The 19292-nt window shown below is 43.0% G+C and overlaps 1 protein-coding gene across 7 annotated transcripts in view; it reads left to right on the top strand.

Annotated features, from left to right (window-relative positions):
• Window positions 1-19292, top strand: part of SRGAP2 (SLIT-ROBO Rho GTPase activating protein 2) — a 253851-nt gene that overhangs the window by 117276 nt on the left and 117283 nt on the right. For all 7 annotated transcript variants that reach the window (XM_061382035.1, XM_061382037.1, XM_061382032.1 and 4 more), the window contains exon 4: window positions 14515-14677. In XM_061382035.1, the coding sequence (XP_061238019.1) occupies window positions 14515-14677 (163 nt within the window). The remainder of the gene's footprint in view (window positions 1-14514; window positions 14678-19292) is intronic.

Here is a 19292-nt window from a genome sequence, read left to right on the forward strand (position 1 = left end):
TATTGAAATCAAAGTGTACATATTAACACAGTAACATTGTGTAATCTACAGATATTCAGATCTATAATTTGTTTCAAATATTTCCTTTTTGGCAAAAGAGAGTCCAAGATTATTCATTTCATTCAACTGTCTTATCTAGTTTCCTTTAATAGTGGGAAGATTTCCAGGTCTTTCTTTGTATTTTATGACATTGACATTTGAGGGGAGCACTCAGTCCAGCTATTTTGTAGAATATTCTCCAATTTGATACTTTCGTTAATATCTAACATTTCTTTATTTGGGTTATCTGCTTCGGGAAGGAAAACCATAGAGGGGATATCCTCTTGTTTTCAGTGTATCGTTCATGAGTTGTCCCATTTGAGGCCATGTAAATATCATGTTATTCCTCAGACCTTACACTCACTAGTTTTAGCATCTATTGATGATTCTTGTTTGAACCTATTATTACGATGGTTACCAAGCAGTAATTTTTCCAGTTTCCATCATCCCTTCTACGTTTATCTTATCACTTGGACTCTACTGTAAGGAAGAGGTTTCTCTCCCCCATCATATTTGTTTGGTGGTATGTTTGTTTGCTTCTATCAATGTGAATTCATGGATTCTGATTTTATTCAACAGATTTGCGATCTTTGATGTCTTTATTTTAATGCTCACAGTATCCTACATTTGGCTGATAGAGTCCCTTCAGGCTGGCTTCTGTGTCCTTTTTACATGCCCCCATCATTCTTTGAGTACTTTTTATACTTCCTGGTACAGCAACAGGTTCTAGATACATTTTGTATTTCTTTGCTTCCGCTTTGGAGCCATTTCTTCAAAGAGCCTTGGTTTCTTTTAGTGGGAAATGGTTTTTAGAAACAATGGGTGATAGATGTGCTCTTTGCTACTGGAACAGAGTTGTTTACAGTCCCCCTGAGTAGATAGAAATAGTGAACAGCTATATGTATGCATATACGCATACCCACATGCTTCTGTATCTCTGTCTATCTATCTACATTGGAGCCTAGGAGTAAACATCAGTATGTTCAATTCAATCCAACACTGCATGTTTTATTCTATTTTCTCCCCTTTCCATATTTGTGACTGTGTTACCTGAACACTGAGAGACCTGATCCCCATTATCCATATATGTATTTAATTGCCCAAGGTTGCTAGAGTTGGACACGACTGAGCGACTTCACTTTCACTTTTCACTTTCCTGCATTGGAGAAGGCAATGGTAAGCCACTCCAGTGTTCTTGCCTGGAAAATCCCAGGGATGGGGAAGCCTGGTGGGCTGCCGTCTATGGGGTCGCACAGAGTCGGACACAACTGAAGCGACTTAGCAGCAGCAGCAGAGTACATACACAGAAAAGGCAATGGCACCTCACTCCAGTACTCTTGCCTGGAAACTCCCATGGACGGAGGAGCCTGGAAGGCTGCAGTCCATGGGGTCGCTGAGGGTCAGACATGACTGAGCGACTTCACTTTCACTTTTCACTTTCATGCATTGGAGAAGGAAATGGCAACCCACTCCAGTGTTCTTGCCTGGAGAATCCCAGAGACGGCGGAGCCTAATGGGCTGCCGTCTATGGGGTCGCACAGAGTCGGAAATGACTGAAGCGGCTTAGCAGCAGCAGAGTACATACAAAGTAGTTTCAGAATCACTAACCCGTGCTCTGAAAAAGCTTGACTCTACTAATTAGATTTCAATACTAGCTTGAAGGTCCTTGTTTTTGTCTGTTTTTAGCCTTGGGAACCAAAATAGTGTTCAAAGGGCCACAAAGCATTAATTGAGGACCATCCTGTGGACCCCCACTCCCTTCCCTGCACCTGCCATGACTCTGGGAAAGCCCTCTTAGGGACTGGGACCCTTGCCACTTTCTCCTAAGACTACTCCTGTCCCATTCTCATTCTCACGATCACTTAACGTCGCATTTAGGGAACCAAGAATCTAGCTTTTGTCTCAGTTCTCGGCTGTGACTGTGAGGACTCATGTAGCTCGTGTACTGTGCTGATGTAGGGCCTCTGGAGGAGCTTGATCCGGTCCCTCAGAGGCGGAGCCTCGGGGCCCTGCTCCTGGACACCGGGACTTGCAGAAGTTTCGGCCCTGTTTGCTGACTTCCAGTTCTAATGGCCCACTTCTCCTCCATGGCCCTCCTCACTCAGATGCGCCGGCCTCTCCAGTAGTTCTTTTGCATCCGTTCTGACCTGGACATTCTCTCCTCTCTCTCTGGGGATAGCTTCCAGACTCCCCTTTCTCTGTTCTGTTTAACCCTCCTCCTTTGTCTCCCACACACTCATTTTATTTTTCTCCTTCCTCCAGACGCATGTAACATGGTCAGTGCCACTGATTCCAGCTGTTCTGAATCTTGCCTGCAGCTTAAGTTCAAAAACAGATGGGCCCAAAGCATCCTAGATGCTGTGCCAATATCCACCACATGAAAACAAATTACTGAAAAGCATCAGGGAACTTTAGATTAGTTTTGAGGTCTGACTCTCTGTCTTCTCAGTGGTCCTCCCTGCCCACTCCCCCATCTCCCCTTGCCTCCTCTCACGTTATACCTTCCGTCCTCTGTGTGCCTCATTCGGCAAAACCTTAACCCACATACTCATCCTCTCTACACACAGATAGGTGTGGGATGAGATGGTGTTGACAGTCATTGGGTGTTGTTCCTTTTTTTCCTAATAGGCTGCGCCCTTTTGGAATCTTGCATCAAGGACTAAGGAATTTCTGTCCTCCTAGTCATGTAGAGAAAGTGAGGCTAGGTCTCTGTGTCTTTAAATGTGGGTATCAGTAGGTCAGAGAAATCATTACATCGGGACTAAAGTGTACACTCGTCTCCTGACTAATCCATAGGGGTGCGCAAAGATGCCAGTGCCGCAAGCTGCCCTGGGTACTCTGGACAGGGAGTGTGCTCTTCGAATCGCTGTGACATTGGGCCCACACCATTGCTTTCAGAAACCTTATGCTTGGAATTTGCTATCAGCTTTCTCCCAATGTTCAGAGAGCATTGTTTAACTTCAACATTTCTAGTCACCCTGAACACAAGAGGAAGGGAATCAGCGTAGTGGGGCCACATCTCTTACAGGGTACACTGCAACATTGGCAGTCATTTACAGAGCATCAGGAAAAAGTTGTTGACATAGTCCAGTAATTATTAGGTGTCTGCTGTGACCAGAGTACTAGATGCTGTAGCAGTTGTCCCAGGAGAAGTCCTCAGGGGATGGGCTTCTGAAGGTCAGGAACTCTTGACTCGTGCAAATTAAGATGTGTGTACAGATGAGACCCTCCCTGCTCCCTCCCTGTAAGCTCTCCCCCGCTCTTTTTTCCTCCCTTCTTTGAAGGTGAATATGTGGAAGAAAATCCTCAGATTCATAAAAGGGTCTGGGGTATGTAGTCACCCCCCAGAATATCTTATACTGTGAGCTGGAATGCACACACAGACATATATATATGTTCTTTATGCCGGTGTTATAACCAAGAACAGCATGTTTTTAAGCAATACCTAGATATCTTTGCTCTGTGTGATGCGCTCTGGCATTTCCTACTTTTTCTGTGTTATTCTGTCCCACTGTCTTCTGTTTCATTCTCTGAGAAATGCTAACTGGTGACCTGCTAAGTTGACTTTTTAAGCCCCACTAATGGGCTGTATCCCACAGTTTGAAAAACATTGCTTTAAGAGCATTGGTTCTTAAAATTTTGGCGTGCCTGAAGTCACCTGGTGTAAATATTTAAAATGCAGACTTGAGCAGCCTGCACTTGTAGCAAATCAGAATCTCTGGCGAGAGGGCCACAGGAATCCGGATTTTAAACCAGCACCGCACGAGATCCTGATGTAAGGTGATTTGGGGTCCTGAACACTCACACTTGGAGAAATTACTCCCTAACGGACTTTGGAGCTTAGCTGCCCCAGGCTTCCGATCACACACTTGCTTGGAGATGGTAGAGCTTAGTGGGTATCCTCTGAATCCAAACTGAGAATCTTCCCTTTACAGTTGCCCCATTACCCACGCTCACTCCTGGACCTTGCTGTGCTTTGATCTGGCTCTTTTTCCAGGATCTGTTATGGCCCCTGTGAAGGCAGAGAAGGAGTTAACTGGGGCCACGGAACGGGGCGCGAAGGAACTGAAGGGTCATTGTACAGAGTGGCCGGGGTGTGGTCAGCCTCCAGTAGGTGCCCAGAGTCAGCCCCAAATTAGAATGGCAGGATTGGAGACTGCTTTTCCTATTCGCTCGCCTTTCATGTATAACCACATGCAGTGCGTCAACATGCTTTCGGCGCCGTTAGGCACCAGCAGTTTTGCTCCCTCTGGGTTCACGGACCCTTGGTATTCCTGTTATGTGTTGTCTTAGAATAGCTCTGCGCTCTGGGGCTTGGGCAGCTGGACACTGTCCATTAACTCTTTCAGCACCAGTGCTTTATAGTTGCTAAGGGCATCTTAGTTGAAACAGAGCAGCAACCACAATAAAATAAGAAAGCAACTGCTGGTCAGGAGACCTGGATCCTTGCCCATGCTCTGCCACTGTGTGTGACCCCAGGCTCCCTGAGCCTCAATTTCCTCACTTAGAAAATAAAATGAAAAGTTTGGTTAGACTTTAGACCATCTTGAAAGTCCCTTCTACCTCTGAAATTCCACAATTCTGTTTTGTGTTTCTTCTTATTTTTGTACCCTCTGCTGCTTCCTTTTACACTGTAGAAGTCTTCCCTTTAAAGCCTCCCCTAGGTCTCCTGTCCACAGGAGACTCACTGAGGTTGGGAATTGCCAGAGAACCAGATGAGTTAATAACAACAGAATGTATTCCTATTTAGTGCACGGACAAGGTACAGAATTTATAAAGCAAGTTCATTGCAAACTTGTATAATAAGGCCTGGGAATTTGGGGACATGTTTGTCTTTTCAGACAGGACTCTGGCTACTTTGCTTTGTGAATGTAAATACATTGTATGAACTGTCATGTAATAATAGTAGTTACAGCAGTAATAACACATGATGATACTGATTTGTAGGTGTAGAACACTTTAGAGTTTATGAAGTTTTTTAATGGACATCACCTTTGACTTGACCTTTTTGATAGCCATGTGAGTTAGGCAGGGAAGATCTGCTGTCCCCATTTATTTTATTAAGCAGATGAAGAAATGTTGAGGCCCAGATTGCATCTGTGACGTATCCAAGTTTACTTGGTCAGCAAGTGGCAGAATTAAGACTAGACTGTAGGTCATCAGCATGGTTCAGGGCACCTTCCACAGAGTACCGTCTTGCTGGGATAGGGTAATCATTGTTTACCCAGAAGACCTGTAGAACTCAATAACGTACTAATCTGGAAATTGACCAGGGCATCTCTTACTCCATCCAGCCCTTTAAACTTTTGCCAGCAAAGTATCGGCTGGTTAATAATATGCTGTAATTTAGAGCACACAAACCTGTGGGTGCACAAACTCAGTCACTCAACAGCCACCCAGATTCATGCTGCAGTCGTTGATTAGGCAGGGTTGGTGGAGGCTGAAGATGTTAACTGTTCTTTAAATGAGTTGTCTTACTGTGCTCCATGCTTACTGTGTTCTGTGGCTGTGACATCTGTCATTAATCAGTGCTGATTAACTACCCACCCATTCTTGGTGATAGACATTCATTGAATATTCCAAACTATCCCCTGTCCTCAAGAGACTTCCTTCCGGTAAGGCAAGATAAATTTCAAAATAACACATGAGAACTGATGACCATGCAGGCAGCTGATCTGATGACTATTTAGACTTCATTATATGTAGTTCTATAGTTTCACAGATCCCTGGGTTGGGAAGATCCTTGGAGAAGGAAATGGCAACCCACTCCAGTATTCTTGCTGGAAAAGAAATCCCATAGCTAGAGGCGCCCGGCGGGCTACAGGCCATGGGTTGCAAAAGAGTCGGACACGACTCAGCAACTAGACAACAATTATAGTTTCACAGGACCAAATCATATTGCTGTATTTCTCCTTTTTCATTGTTATCATGAGCCAAGTAAGGAAACACATTGTCTCAATAACAGGTATTCTGCAGGGGGAGGTTTAAATCTTAGGGATACCCTTTCTTCCCAAGCGGCTTGTTGGTGCTTGATATGTGTAAGGACCGTTTGCCAGGCAGGAAGAGTTATTGGCTGTCGATAAGCTTCTCCACTTCTGCCTGATGCCGGAGAGATGCCTTCTCCCAAGGTAGTGGTTACTGCTTTGAAAATAAGTGTGTGGATTTCTGAGTGACATCATTCCAGTTTGGCACAGACAGGTATTTATTTTTCTACAATGAACTACCAGGAGTGAGCCAGACTGTCTGTCTCAGTCATCTCCCAAGATTTCATTCATTTAAAAAATCTGCTAACACATCTGCGAGTATTTTTTTCTCTGTACGTTTGTCATGTGCTATAATTACTTATGGGGTTTCTGGTGACATCTTGATTAACCAGACAAGAAAAAAACTGAAGAAATAATTGTAGTGTTGTTCGCTGATTATTCTATGGAATATGTGGGTCCAACTGTTAATGTAGATGGTTATAAAAATTTTTTTAATGAGAAATATATATGACTTTTTTTGTTCTTTGGTTATCAGTCATATCTTCGTTATGTCTTTTACTTTTGCTATGATATTTTATTTTAATTAAGTGAATTAATCAGCTCAGAATTTTAAATGATTATAGCCTATTTTGGGGAGCTGTCAGGGGGAAATGTTAATACTTAAGTAAATGTATAGGCCCTTAGTTCTCCTGATCATATTGGTAGTTTTTCTTCTCCAGCATTTAGATTGTACCCAGAGTGCATTAAGAGGGTTTAGTAATCTCTTTGATTATGCCTCCCTATAGTTCTAAGAATGCTAGTGGCGAGACATGGGAGGTAAATAAAGGGAAGGACCCAGGTCTACAGCAGCCATGAGTGGTCTGGTGGGCAGGTAGATCTTCTAAGTCAGCCAAATCAGGATTTCACAGTGGGTCAGCCAAATATCAAGACTGGGGTAAGATGTGGGCTAAAGCTGATGGACAGTTTAGGAGCAGAAAAGTCATGTCTTAGATCCAGGAGGTCTGCAAACATGGAAGAACCTGGTCGAAAGTAAGACTTTTGCTCCCTTTAATGCTCAGAACAGTGCCTGGTACATAGTAGGTGCTCAATCAGTATTTGTTGCATCAATGAATGAAATAAGAAGACTTTCAAGATCAAGGACTCAGAGAAGGAGGCTGGACAATAAGAAATCTTTTCAAGAAACCAGGGTGGGAAATACTCACATCTTAGGTCAGCCACCCTTCAACCAGTTCTCTTCTTATGACCCCCAGAGCTGTCTTGAGTGAAGCTCTAACCTCCCCTCCCCACCACGAACATCGGTGGGGTAGGGGTGGTTGAAGGGAAGGCAAAATCTCTCACCTAGCATAAATTGATGGAGACATTTCCATTCAGCATCTATTAATACAATGGCTCGGGTTTGGGAACCACTCCCAGTTCTCTGACCTAACTCAGGGGGACCTTGGTCCTACAGTCATTCAGGAAATAGTCATTAAGATGTCATACACGTGCTAGTCCAGTTCTCAACTTCAAAGCAGATTCCTAAGCTCCCAGCTCTCGAATATGCCATTATCCCAAGGGTGTGGCTGGACTCCTTGGAACTGATCCAAAGCCACAAGAATTCCATTTCCATACAGCTCTTCCCCTACACGTGATTATAGGGGACAGTTTAGACTATTTTGAGTAAGGTGGGTACACCACTGAATGAATCCTTTCTAATCATCTGTCTAGGCCACTGAAGACAATTTGTAGTATTAACTTATCCCTGAAAATTGGAGAGCTCATTTCTCCGTATGTAGAATATACATTTTCTGCCTTTGGCCCTTTTTTCTTTCTGTCTCTGAACTCTCCTACTCTGATCTCATTGCTGGCAAAGCTGAAGCTGTCGCTGTGATAAGCTCAGGGAAGTGTGCCTGCCCCCTCCCTGTCTGCCCGCCTGCCTATCTTTGAAAGATGCCTCCAGGCTCCCGCTGTACTACTGGGTCACGCAACCAGCAGCAACCATTATGGGCAGAATCTTTTTCAAGTCAGTTCCCACCTTGGTGATTTTTTCTTCTTCATCTTCTTTTAACACCTTCCCTGGCAAATCCCATCCATCCTCTGGCTTATCTGGGTCAGCAAGGGTCTGATTTTATGCATGGCACTGTCAAGCCATAAATCCGCTGAGGCTTTGCCTCTCTATCCAGCAGGTTTGCTTCTGTCAGCATCAGCAAAATGCATAATAGAGAAAATAAGCCAGAAAGGCTAATAACACTCATCTGAATAAAATAATCTCTTCGGCTGCCTCAGTTCATTTCATTGTAATCAAGGCACCAGGAAGGAATTTAGGTATAGAAATCTAGCCTCCTCCTTGCTACCAGTGTCCTGTCCAACTATCACTAAATAGTCCCTTTTATTATGTTTATTATGTTTTTTTTTTTTTTATTTTAATCCTCCTCATAGCTAGGTACTCAATAATCTGTACTGGAAGATGTTACTTGTTTAACTCATTTGGATTTTTGTCTAACAGCACATATATGTCTGTTTTTAAAAGTGAGAAACCACCTTCTTAGATGTATCGATATTTGCATCTTCATGTACAGACTGGCAGGTTTGAGAGGAAAGGTGGGAAAGGGGGCCCAGTGGAAGCGCAGAAGCACCCAGGGGTCTGGCATTCTGGTCTCGCTGTGGCTTCCTTCCTGTCTCCCTCAGCACAGTTCCCTGTGTGGATCGCGGGGCTGCTCCTTCACCTTGCCCCTTGGGGGAAGGACAGTGGAAGATTAAATTCTGCTCTCCCGTTGGTATCTCCCTCACGTCTTCCCAGAGACTTACAGCTGCTTGGTTAATTGCCTGTTGCTGCTGTCTGATCCCAGCCATTATTTGCCGAGGGCTGTGCATTTGCAGCAGGCTGCGCTCTTGGCCCTGGCCCAGGGCCGGGTGAGGAGCATGTCGGAAATTGATGAATGCTGAATCCTAGTGTATTTGGAAATAAAAATCATACTTCTTCACATTTGGATAGTGCTTTAGTGTTGATGTAATTCTTTTGCACCCTGCATCTCATTTTAGCCACACAACAGCCTTGTGAGGTGGGCAACGCAGAGACCACTGGCCCAAAGGGAAACAAATCTCAGTAGAGCACCACAGAAGCTCAAGCCATCCCAGTAATGCCAGGCTTGCATCATGCAGCCTGTCTGCAGATCTGTGAACGTAGCAATCGTTAATTAAATGGAACCTTAAGCCAGGAGAGCTTGCAGGTTTGCGATCATGCTTTGGAGATTTTGGGGGAGCTAGATGTTCAACAACGGGGCATGTGTCCATTTTACAGATGAGACAGCTGAAACCGGACAGGGGGATAGAGAAAAAAAGGGACGTGCACTCCCGAGGTCGACGGAGACTGAGTCAGCTCTTCACCTTAGTGTTTTAGAGGAATCCCTTTAAGAATTTGGTGGCTAATGTGTTGAACGTCCATCAATAGTTTAAGTTGAAGGGCTATTGTATTTGAAGTTAATGATTCAACTGTACAGGTTTAGCTCTTTCAGTGCATTTATAATGATCATCTCGTCTGTGGATGCTTAGTTGGCTTGTGACTTTCTGGGCCTCCTTTTTTTTTTTTTTTCCTCTTTTTTTTGACTCCAGAGTCATTCCCTCTCAATTACAATATTACATTTTCTTGATCTTCCTCCTGAAAAAAAATTTTAAGTAAGAAAAATACTTCTGGATATTTTGTCTGCTTCTTAGGGATTAGTGTTTGAGGAGGTTTGCAGCTGTTCAGCACATGCCTGAGGGATTCAGACCCTTTTCTTTAAAGGCCCAAGTATCACACAACCTAAGACTCTGGGGGCGGGGAAAGTAAAGAAACTGTACAAACAAGTGATAGATGGAAAAGATATAAAGACAAATTTCAATCTCCTGACCAAATGAAGCTCCCTTGGCTCTAGCAGCCCCAAATAAAATCAAGCTGCAAAGCTGCTGAAGCAGGAAACCACTCTAGCAGAACCTTAATATGCTCCCTATGAAATCACGTCTCGTTGACTTGCTCGTTTTCCAGCCTGAAGTGTGTTCCGCCTTTGTTCGTGTTGGCTGGGAAAATCATCTCTACAGCAGAGTTGTGTTCCCCTTCTTCCACATGCCCCACACCTCTCCCACATCACTGTCCCAAAATAAATAAATGAATTAATTAAAACACCTCTGTTGGAAGGAGAAATAAGTCCAAAGAACTTATAAGTCCAAACTCAAATAAGAAATAAGTCCAAACTCAAAGAACCAAAAATATTGTATGAAAGCTACATTAGTAGTAAAAGAGAGTGGGAAATCCTGGGAGAAACAGATAGCGGAGTCTAATATAATTTTGTTTTAGGGCCAGACTCCTTTTTTAAAACAAAGATTTTACACAGAGCTCTCATATATGCAGCAGATTAAAGCAGTGTTTTATTGGTGTAAATCTACTTTTTTGAAGTACCAGTTTATAATCAGAGGGAACAGTGAGGCTGGGTTTATGAACCCCGATTATGAATCAGAGTTACAAGTTTATATCAGTTTCAGCGTCAAAGTTATTTTAGGTCCTGGTTTGTGTTGTTTGGCATCAAGAAATCCTGACTCACACAGATGAGTTGTCATAATCTTGAGATAGTTTTAAATTGATTTATATGCTTGAAAAAGAAAGATGGTTCTTGTTTTAAATTTGAATCACTGACATTACCTAGAGGATAAATGGGAATGTTTAATAACCTTTACAGCATTGGTAATGAAATTAGGTGATACTCAGTGCGTTTACCCCTGTTACCCAGCCATAGTCTACCACGCGCCTGAGCCTTCTGTGGCATGCGGTTGAACTTGGCCACTGTGAGTCAAATCGTGTGCTCACCTGAACAGCTTTACCCACGGAGACACGTAGGTTGAATTAAAAACTAAACCTGTACAGAGCAACGTTCATTCTAATCGATAGCATGTTTTTCAACAGTCTGGACCCATACATTGATTCTTTATCCCAAAACACGCGTATAACAAAGCTCACCTGGGCAGCCCATGAGACATTGGTGGAATCTGCTGCAGGGAAACTGGGTCCTGGGCCCCTTACATATTTCAATAGAGGTTGCTCATTTGAATGGGTGTATTAAAGTTGTTTGAAATTTAAATGTAATGTACTGTAATTCCAGCGTTTCTCAGAACACATTATTAAAGCTCCTACTCACTGAAACTAATAATGGCTGTCCCACCACCTGCTGTAAGAATGGAAATAAATGCATGTGGTAAAAATACTGATACTTGTAGCACCTTAGAAGTTCTGATAAGTATAAATTTATGAGTGGTGAGTGATAAGCATTTTAAAAGATTCCCACCTCTTCCCTTCCTTTTTAATTCATCTTTGTTTACTCAGGCTCTGCATCCTTTTCCATGGTACTGGGCTGGTTTCGCCTCTCCTGCCTCCACCTGTGACCTGTGATGGATTCAGTTCATGGCGAACTAGCTGGGCCCTTGTGCCTCTGACCTTCTGTGGTAGTATAGGTCTGTCTTTGTCTCCCAGCTGTATTGTGATAGCATCACTTTTATAACCACAAAAGCCCCTACTACTGTGCTTTGTCCATTTAAAACACAAATGTTTATACACTTAAAATTTGAACTGTAGCATTGTTTTTATGTGTGTAGACTGCCATAGAGAAGAACAAAGAGGGACCACCAACCCACAAGAAACAGATTGAAACCAGTTGTAAAGTTAAGGTCATGTGAGATCTGCCCCTTTAAAAAGTGTGTGTATTTGTGTGGTATATTCCAGGCTTACTGAGGACATGGATGTCTTGTCACCCAGTAAAAACTAGGTTATTTAGGATTTTGTAACGGGGGGCTGATTTGGAATCAGTTTGAAAGTTCTCTTGCAGTGGAAACATCAAATGTTGCTGAGTGCCTGTGCTCTGATCTCAATGTTTTGAATTTAGGATTGTTTCCTATTTACCTCTTTTTTGTGCCCCGGTGCTAGAAATTTTGAAAGGAGTGGACTAATTACATGTGTCTCTGTCTTAGCTAGTATATATTTTTAATTTCCATAGAAATCTTTTAATCTTCCTGGAAAGTGGATACAGTTGTTACCACAGTGATCAGCACATGCGTGTTGGGGACTTCGACCACAGAAGCATGGTGCCTGGGGCAGGGGCTGACGGTAGAGGGCAGGTACAAAGTAGTTTCATACTGTTCATGGGGTTCCCAAGGCAAGATTACTGAAGTGGTTTGCCATTCCCTTCTCCAGTGCAAGCTCCGGGAGTTGGTGATGGACAGGGAAGCCTGGCGTGCTATAGTCCCTGGGGTTGCAAAGAGTCCGACGCGACTGAGTGACTGAACTGACTGAACTGATAAAGCAGTTTCAGTTTGGACTCTTAATATTCATTGGTTTGGAGCAGCCTCTTGGTACTGTTTAGACAGATATTTTGAGTTAATGGTCTGGTGTGTTCAGAGGCCCGGAGAAGGCAATGGCAACCCACTCCAGTACTCTTGCTTGGAAAATCCCATGGACGGAGGAGCCTGGTAGGCTGCAGTCCATGGGGTCACTAAGAGTAGGACACGACTGAGCGATTTCACTTTCACTTTTCACTTTCATGCATTGGAGAAGGAAATGGCAACCCACTCCAGTGTTCTTGCCTGGAGAATCCCAGGGGCTGCTGTCTATGGGGTCGCACAGAGTCGGACACGACTGAAGCGACTTAAGCAGCAGCAGCAGCAGCAGCAGCAGTTCAGAAGCCAGAGTATGTGTGGTGTGATTATTTGTTAATGGTTACCCTACGTCTGAATTGAAAGAGCTCTTCTAAGTTGAATTCTGCCCTACAAGTAAGTCGCAGGTGCCTGCCACAAGAAGGGAGGCAGTGCAGACTCGATAACCAAGCCATTCACAGCTTTCTTGCTTTGCATTAAGAGTCTGGCTGTAGGGAGGCAGGAGGGGAAATGGGAACAAACAAGGTGTGATACTTTGCAGTGATTAAGAGCATTCTCTTTGCAATTACAGGGCTTCTTCTTGAATTCCAGCATTGCCACTTTTTAGCTGTATGAACTTGAACAAGATATTGTAACCTTTTTAGTCCAACTTTTCCTCATCTGCTGAATGTAGTTGATAACCCCCACTTCGTCAGGTTTTGTAGGGTTCAAATTAAACAACATGAGTACAGGGCCCAGCCATATGCCAAGTGTACAGTAAGCTCTTGATAAATAGCCCTACCTTCTATTTCTTTCCTTAAACCCACATTGCAGACGCAAAACTTTCTGTTGCTTAAGTTAGTGCAGGGAGCTGATTATCTGATCAATAACTTTTTTAGATCACATCCTTTTCAGTAGAAATGAGCACCTAGGTTTAGTGCTTTACTGCTCCGCTCAGGCTGTTAACATCTTCACAATGCACGGTTCAGATAACAGTTTATGCTCTTGGTTGTACAGGACATGAGAAAATGGCTCAGTCAATGGAATCAAACCTCCATGGATGTGTTCTGTGGGACTGAAGAATTTTCAGTGACTTTTTCATGCCCAACTCTTTGCGACCCTGTGGACTGTAGCCCACCAGGCTCCTCTGTCCATGGGATTTTCCAGGCAAGAATACTGGAGTGGGTTGCCATTTCCTTCTCCAGGGGAACTTCCCAACCCAGGGATCGAACCCAGGTCTCCCGCATTGGAGGTGGATGCTTTAATTTCATGGCAAATGCATCCACAATTGTCTTCATTGAATCCTGTGGGAGAAAAATGTGAGGGATTTAGTCTGTAGCTTAGGTTTTGTCTAGAGACTAACTTTTGCCTGTAATCCTAGACACAAACCAAATATTGTAGTGGTTGAGGTCATGGAATTTGGAGTCAGACCTGCTGGAATCATTCTGGTCAGTACAGAACTGTGGTCTGGTCCCTGACTCCCTTTTACTGTCTCTGTGACTCCTTACTAGCTGTGGGCAAGAGACAACTCTGAGTATGTGTTGTTTTGTTTTTTTTTTTAATCAGTGAAATAAGGATAATGGTAATTCTTTTCTGACAACAAGATGATGGAGCTTAGATGAGATAACATATATAAAGCTTTTACCAAGTTTCTAGAACACACAGGTGTGGGTGCTAAGTCACTTCAGTTGTGCCAGACTCTGCGACCGCATGGACTGTAGCCCACTAGGCTCCTCTGTCCGTGGGATTCTCCAGGCAAGAATACTGCAGTGGGTTGCCATTTCCTCTTTCAGGGGATCTTCCCGACCCAGGGATCGAACCCTTGTCTCTTGTGTCTCCTGCACTGGCAGGCGGGTTCTTTACCACTAATGCCCCCTTCTAGAACATAACAGATGCTCCACAGATAATCCTACTTCTCTTCTTTCCTTCCTGTCACCACCTTCTCCTTCTTATTTTCTCTCTTTTTCCTCCAATGAGCTTTCAGAAAAAGAGAAAACTAGACGTGCAGCTTCAGGAAAGACATCTTTATTTCTGGTTTGGCTCTGATTGCTATGATTTCGTGACATGGACTGTAGTCAGAGATGTTGACCCTGCCTGTTCACCAGTGCTGACTTGTTTTCTTGCCGTTTCTCTGCAGGAAGGATCAGAATGTTCTCTCTCCAGTCAACTGCTGGAATCTCCTCTTAAACCAGGTGAAGCGGGAGAGCAGGGACCATACCACGCTGAGCGACATCTACCTGAATAATATCATTCCTCGATTTGTCCAAGTCAGCGAGGACTCAGGAAGACTCTTTAAAAAGGTAAATAGGCTATTTCTAACCACAGACACCATCTTATAAATAAGAGAAAGAATATCTTATTGGCCCACTTAAAAGGCTTTCCATGGGTCTTACCCTAAAAACGTACTTATGGAGAGAAAACATTGAATTGGCTCTTTTTCTTCCTTTCTCAGATGTTTTATAGCAGCCCTGGGAAAGGAACTATTTGCAAGGTATAGCCCCAGGTCTGGCAGCATAATTCATAATTTGTGAATATTAATAATGACCATATTTGGTTAATTTCCTAAGTGATTTGTGAAGCTATTGAGATTCAGAGATGTTCTGTGTTGCTTTATGATTTCCTCTTCTAGTTCATTTAGCACATCCATGTGTGTTTATGTTTTTAGTTTAGTTCTATTCCCAACTTCTCATCTTGGCCAAGGTGAACTCATGAATTTGGTTACTCTTATCATGACATATCTTTGTCTTTGGTCCTTGAATGTGTTTTTTTGTTTTGTTTTGTTTTTGGTGCTCCCAGGTGGAACTTGAACCCATCCCTGAATGTTTTCTGAAGCTCAATTGTTCATCACAATTCCTTGGGTATATGTCAAAAATTTTGACTAAGGAAAAACTTAAAATTAATTGTGATAATCCTAGGAAATTTGTGCCAAATTCACCTGTCAATAGTCGAACTAGTCTTTTGGAAACCCAGGAAGCTCTTTTCTAAGCTCTCAACCCGAGCTCTTAATGGCGTCATTTATTCATAACTTTTGGTTACAAATGGTGGCAAACACCCCAACCATTGTACATTATGTACCATGTCTAACATTCAGGCTCTGACATTTCCAAAAGATTTTTTAGAAGGTGAATAACCTTCCCACAAGTGATATGTAAAAAGAGGATATATTTATATAGAGGGGTATCATTGGTTTCATACACAGGGAATTCACCGGTTTCCAGTTGACAAAATCAGTGTTAAAAATTTGAGGCTGGGGGAGAATGGACTTCGGTAAATAAGACTGTGGTCCATAGTAGCCTTAGGTCTTGGTCAGTTTTCTGATTCTTAACATTAGGAAGTATACAGATCTCAGTAGGTCTGGAATTAGAACCCAATTTCTTCTTTTTTTTTACCAGTATGAAAAAAGAGCTGCTTTAGCATTGTCCATCTACATAATTGCATCTGTGAAGGGGCTTTCCCTGTGTCGTCCAGATAGGATATTAAGAGTACAATCATCTGAGAATGAAAGAAGGAAGAGAAAGATAACTCCTTGCAGAGCTCATTGGCTATTTTTAGTGGCCCGGCTGTGCGGTGGTTGGGCCCTACTTGATTTAGGGGCGAGGGTACTTTTCACCATCTCCTCATGCTTCCTAGCATCTGCTCCAGCTTGCTTGTCATTAACTTGAATTATTCGGTAACATTTGGTGACATTGTATGTGACTGAAATTAATGACTACAGTTAATAATACTGTATTCAGTACTGGAACACTGCTAAGAGAGTAGATTTCAGGGCTCTTTTCCTACACACAAAAAGGGAACTATGTGATGAGATGACATATTATCTTGATTGTAGTAATCATTTCACTGTGTATGTGATACTAAATCATTTTATACGCCTGAAATACATAGAATTTTTATTAAAATTTTTTTTAAACCTTAGATGGAACCAGTGATCAGATACCACTTCTCTACCATCTTGACAGACACTTAGACCATCTCGAGAAGAAAAGGGGTTGATGGATAGTGTCCTCCTGTATTGCCTCTGTTCATCTGAGAAGAAATTTTTATGAGAGATGTTTAGCTATCTAGACTTCACCCCATCTCTCAGCTCCCTTTTCTCCAATTTCAGAAGGTTAGAGAAGAACCAAGCTGAGAGAATCTTATAACCCCTCCATATTTTAGAGATGTTTATGCCAAAGGCAGTCAGTTATCAAAGCCACAAGTGTCCCCGGTTCCGCAAATGCCATTCACGTTTCACCAAAGGCCTAAGTGTGTGGCGTGTACATAAAACATGGCATGTATCCCCATCCACTCGTGACTGATATTCCGAGCATTGTCTAAGCATTGGCCTCCTTAAGCAGTGCATGTCTATGCTGAGGGTGTAAGGAAGAATCTCTAATTCATCACTGGATTGTTTGTATATTACATTTCATTGAAGAAAAGTGAATATATCTTTGGCTTAAAGCTGAATGCATTTGTATAAACTGAAAATACCTGGTAACCAGCTTCCAGCTCAAGAAACAGAATATTTCAGGGCCCCCAGAAGTCCCCTCATGCTCCTTTCCTGTCACTAAGGGATTGAGAGGGGTGTCCCCGGTCCCTCAGAATAGCATCACTCCTGACTTTTCACAGCAGAGATTCGTTTTCCCAGTTTCATACTTTATGTAAATAGAATCTTGCCGTGTATACTCTTTTGTGTCTGGTTTTTCTCATTCAACATTGTATTTGTGAGATTTGTTCATATTGTTGTAGGTAGCTGTAGATCGTAGGACTTTCTCTTGATCTTTATAACTTTTCATCAGTTAAGTTATAGTGGATTAGAGATATCCATAGGATTGTCAAATAACCAATGTTTACCACCCCACAGGGTGAATAACCTCTTTTCTCTCTCCCCTGGGGTCCCAATGTAGGCAGAGAACTCTAAGGTAGAAGCTAGCTTGGCTGATCCTAAGAATAGATTAAATCCGTTTGGATGAGAACCCCTCTGCTTTCTAGTAATGGGCGAAGCAGCAGTTTCTCTCCATACCTCACAGTTTCAGTCTCCTTTGTTTAGAGTGTGTTGCACATGAAGAATTAGGATCCCACAGGTTGAGCTATAGTAATAAGAGAACCGAGGAGTGTCCCTGGCCACCCTGGCAGTTTCGTGACGCTTCTCGGGGCTTGCTTTATGCTCTTAAAGCAGAGCCCTTCCCTAACAGATTCTTTCTCTTGGGCTCAGCTTAGCCAGTAACTCTGAAACTCTGGACAATCCCTTCTTTTTCCTCTGCCTTAGTTCCCTCAAGCTTAAAGGAGACTGAGCGATAGGACCTTCATTCTGCCCCTGAAATCTAACGCGCTGGAGCTGTATGGTAACAGGGACACCCTCCACTGGGCTCCTTCTGGTTGCTGGGTGACCTTTGTTACATTGTGATAAGGTGAGCTGCAATCCCTGAGATAAGGACGGACAAAAGTGCGGTGGGTATAGAGAAGGGGCCTGCTTAAGCAGTGGAAGACCACATTTCTTAAAAGATTAAAGTGTTGTTTCAGATTCTTTTATCTACAATGGCCAGCAACCAAGAGATACCACAGTGAAATCTAAATATGTAGAATAAATACACCTCTTATTTTACCTGTAAATTTGGTTCCAGTAGCAAAAGGGAAAACCCACATTTCTCTGGAGACACAAAGAAAATGTACCTTTATCTCTGGTTCAGCTGTGGACACCGGAAAATTTACCAGTATTTTACATGAATTTGAATCTTCTGCTTGTCACTGGGAAAAATCAGGGCTTTTCTTACTTTAAAGAAATTTATTTTAATCTATAAAACTTAATGATTCTCTGGCAAAGGTTATAAATCATCAGAACCAAAAGTTTTGAACCCTTGTGTGCTAGGTACAATATTAAGCACTTTGTATGCGTTATCTTATTGAATCCTTACAACACTTGTATAAGGTAGTTATTACTATTACCCTTATTTTATGGGGGGAGAAACTGAGGCTTCGAGAGATTAAGTAAGAAAAGAAATGAGGCTGGTATTTAAATACAGCCATCAGGCTCTAGAACCCAAGGTTTTCCACGTACATATTCTGTTAGGCCTCTCTAGGTATTGTATGCAGAGTAGAGGGTACTCTGGATTTTCTTGCTGTTTTTCATTGAATCCAGATATTTCACTTAGTTACAGAATTAAACTAACCTTTTCTTTAGCATGCAACCCTTCAAAGGATCCTTCGGTTGTTTCTCCTACCTGGTGTCTGGGCAAGCACCTGATGTTGAAAGTGAAATACAGCAGCACGTTTTTCTCCCTAGGGGCAGAATCTCTAGTTAGAGGGAAACAAAGACTCGTTAAAGATGAGAGCTGCCCGAAAACCTGACTGGAAGCTAACTCCGCTAATTTGGGCATGTCAGGGTGGCTGCACAATTGGCCCCTCTTTGGTCTGAACCCCCTTAAGGAATGCTCCCTGCTGGCCCTCTGGTTTGTGGTTATGTCTGCTGGGACATATTTCACATGTTGCCTGAAGTCCTGGTAGAGATTCCTTTAGCTAAATATAACATGTAAAGAAAGTAGCCTCCTGTCCGCAACTTAGAAACAGGCGCACTTTGTGTAAGACTCCAGGGGAAATTGAGCCCGTTTGGTGCTCCTGACACCTCCTTTCATGTTATGAAAGCTTAGTCTGTCTAACCCCTGTTGGAACCAGGGTCTGCGCAAATATTATTGCTGCCACCTTCATTTGTTTAATGCGGTGGTTTCAAAAACGGGGGCCGAATTCTACCAACTCTGACTCTCAGCTCCATCTCGTCTCTTTGCGGGGCATGTTCTACTAAAGGATCCCACCAAGAAGAGAAATCGTTTCTCTCACTGTCTTAGTTTAAACTGAAATAAACTTGGATGTGCTTTTTCCCACCGGGGAGAAGACCACCCTGTTCTCTCTCCCCCACTCACTTAGCTGGGACACTCTAAA

Source organism: Bos javanicus, chromosome 16 (assembly GCF_032452875.1).
Source record: "Bos javanicus breed banteng chromosome 16, ARS-OSU_banteng_1.0, whole genome shotgun sequence".
NCBI lineage: Eukaryota > Metazoa > Chordata > Mammalia > Artiodactyla > Bovidae > Bos > Bos javanicus.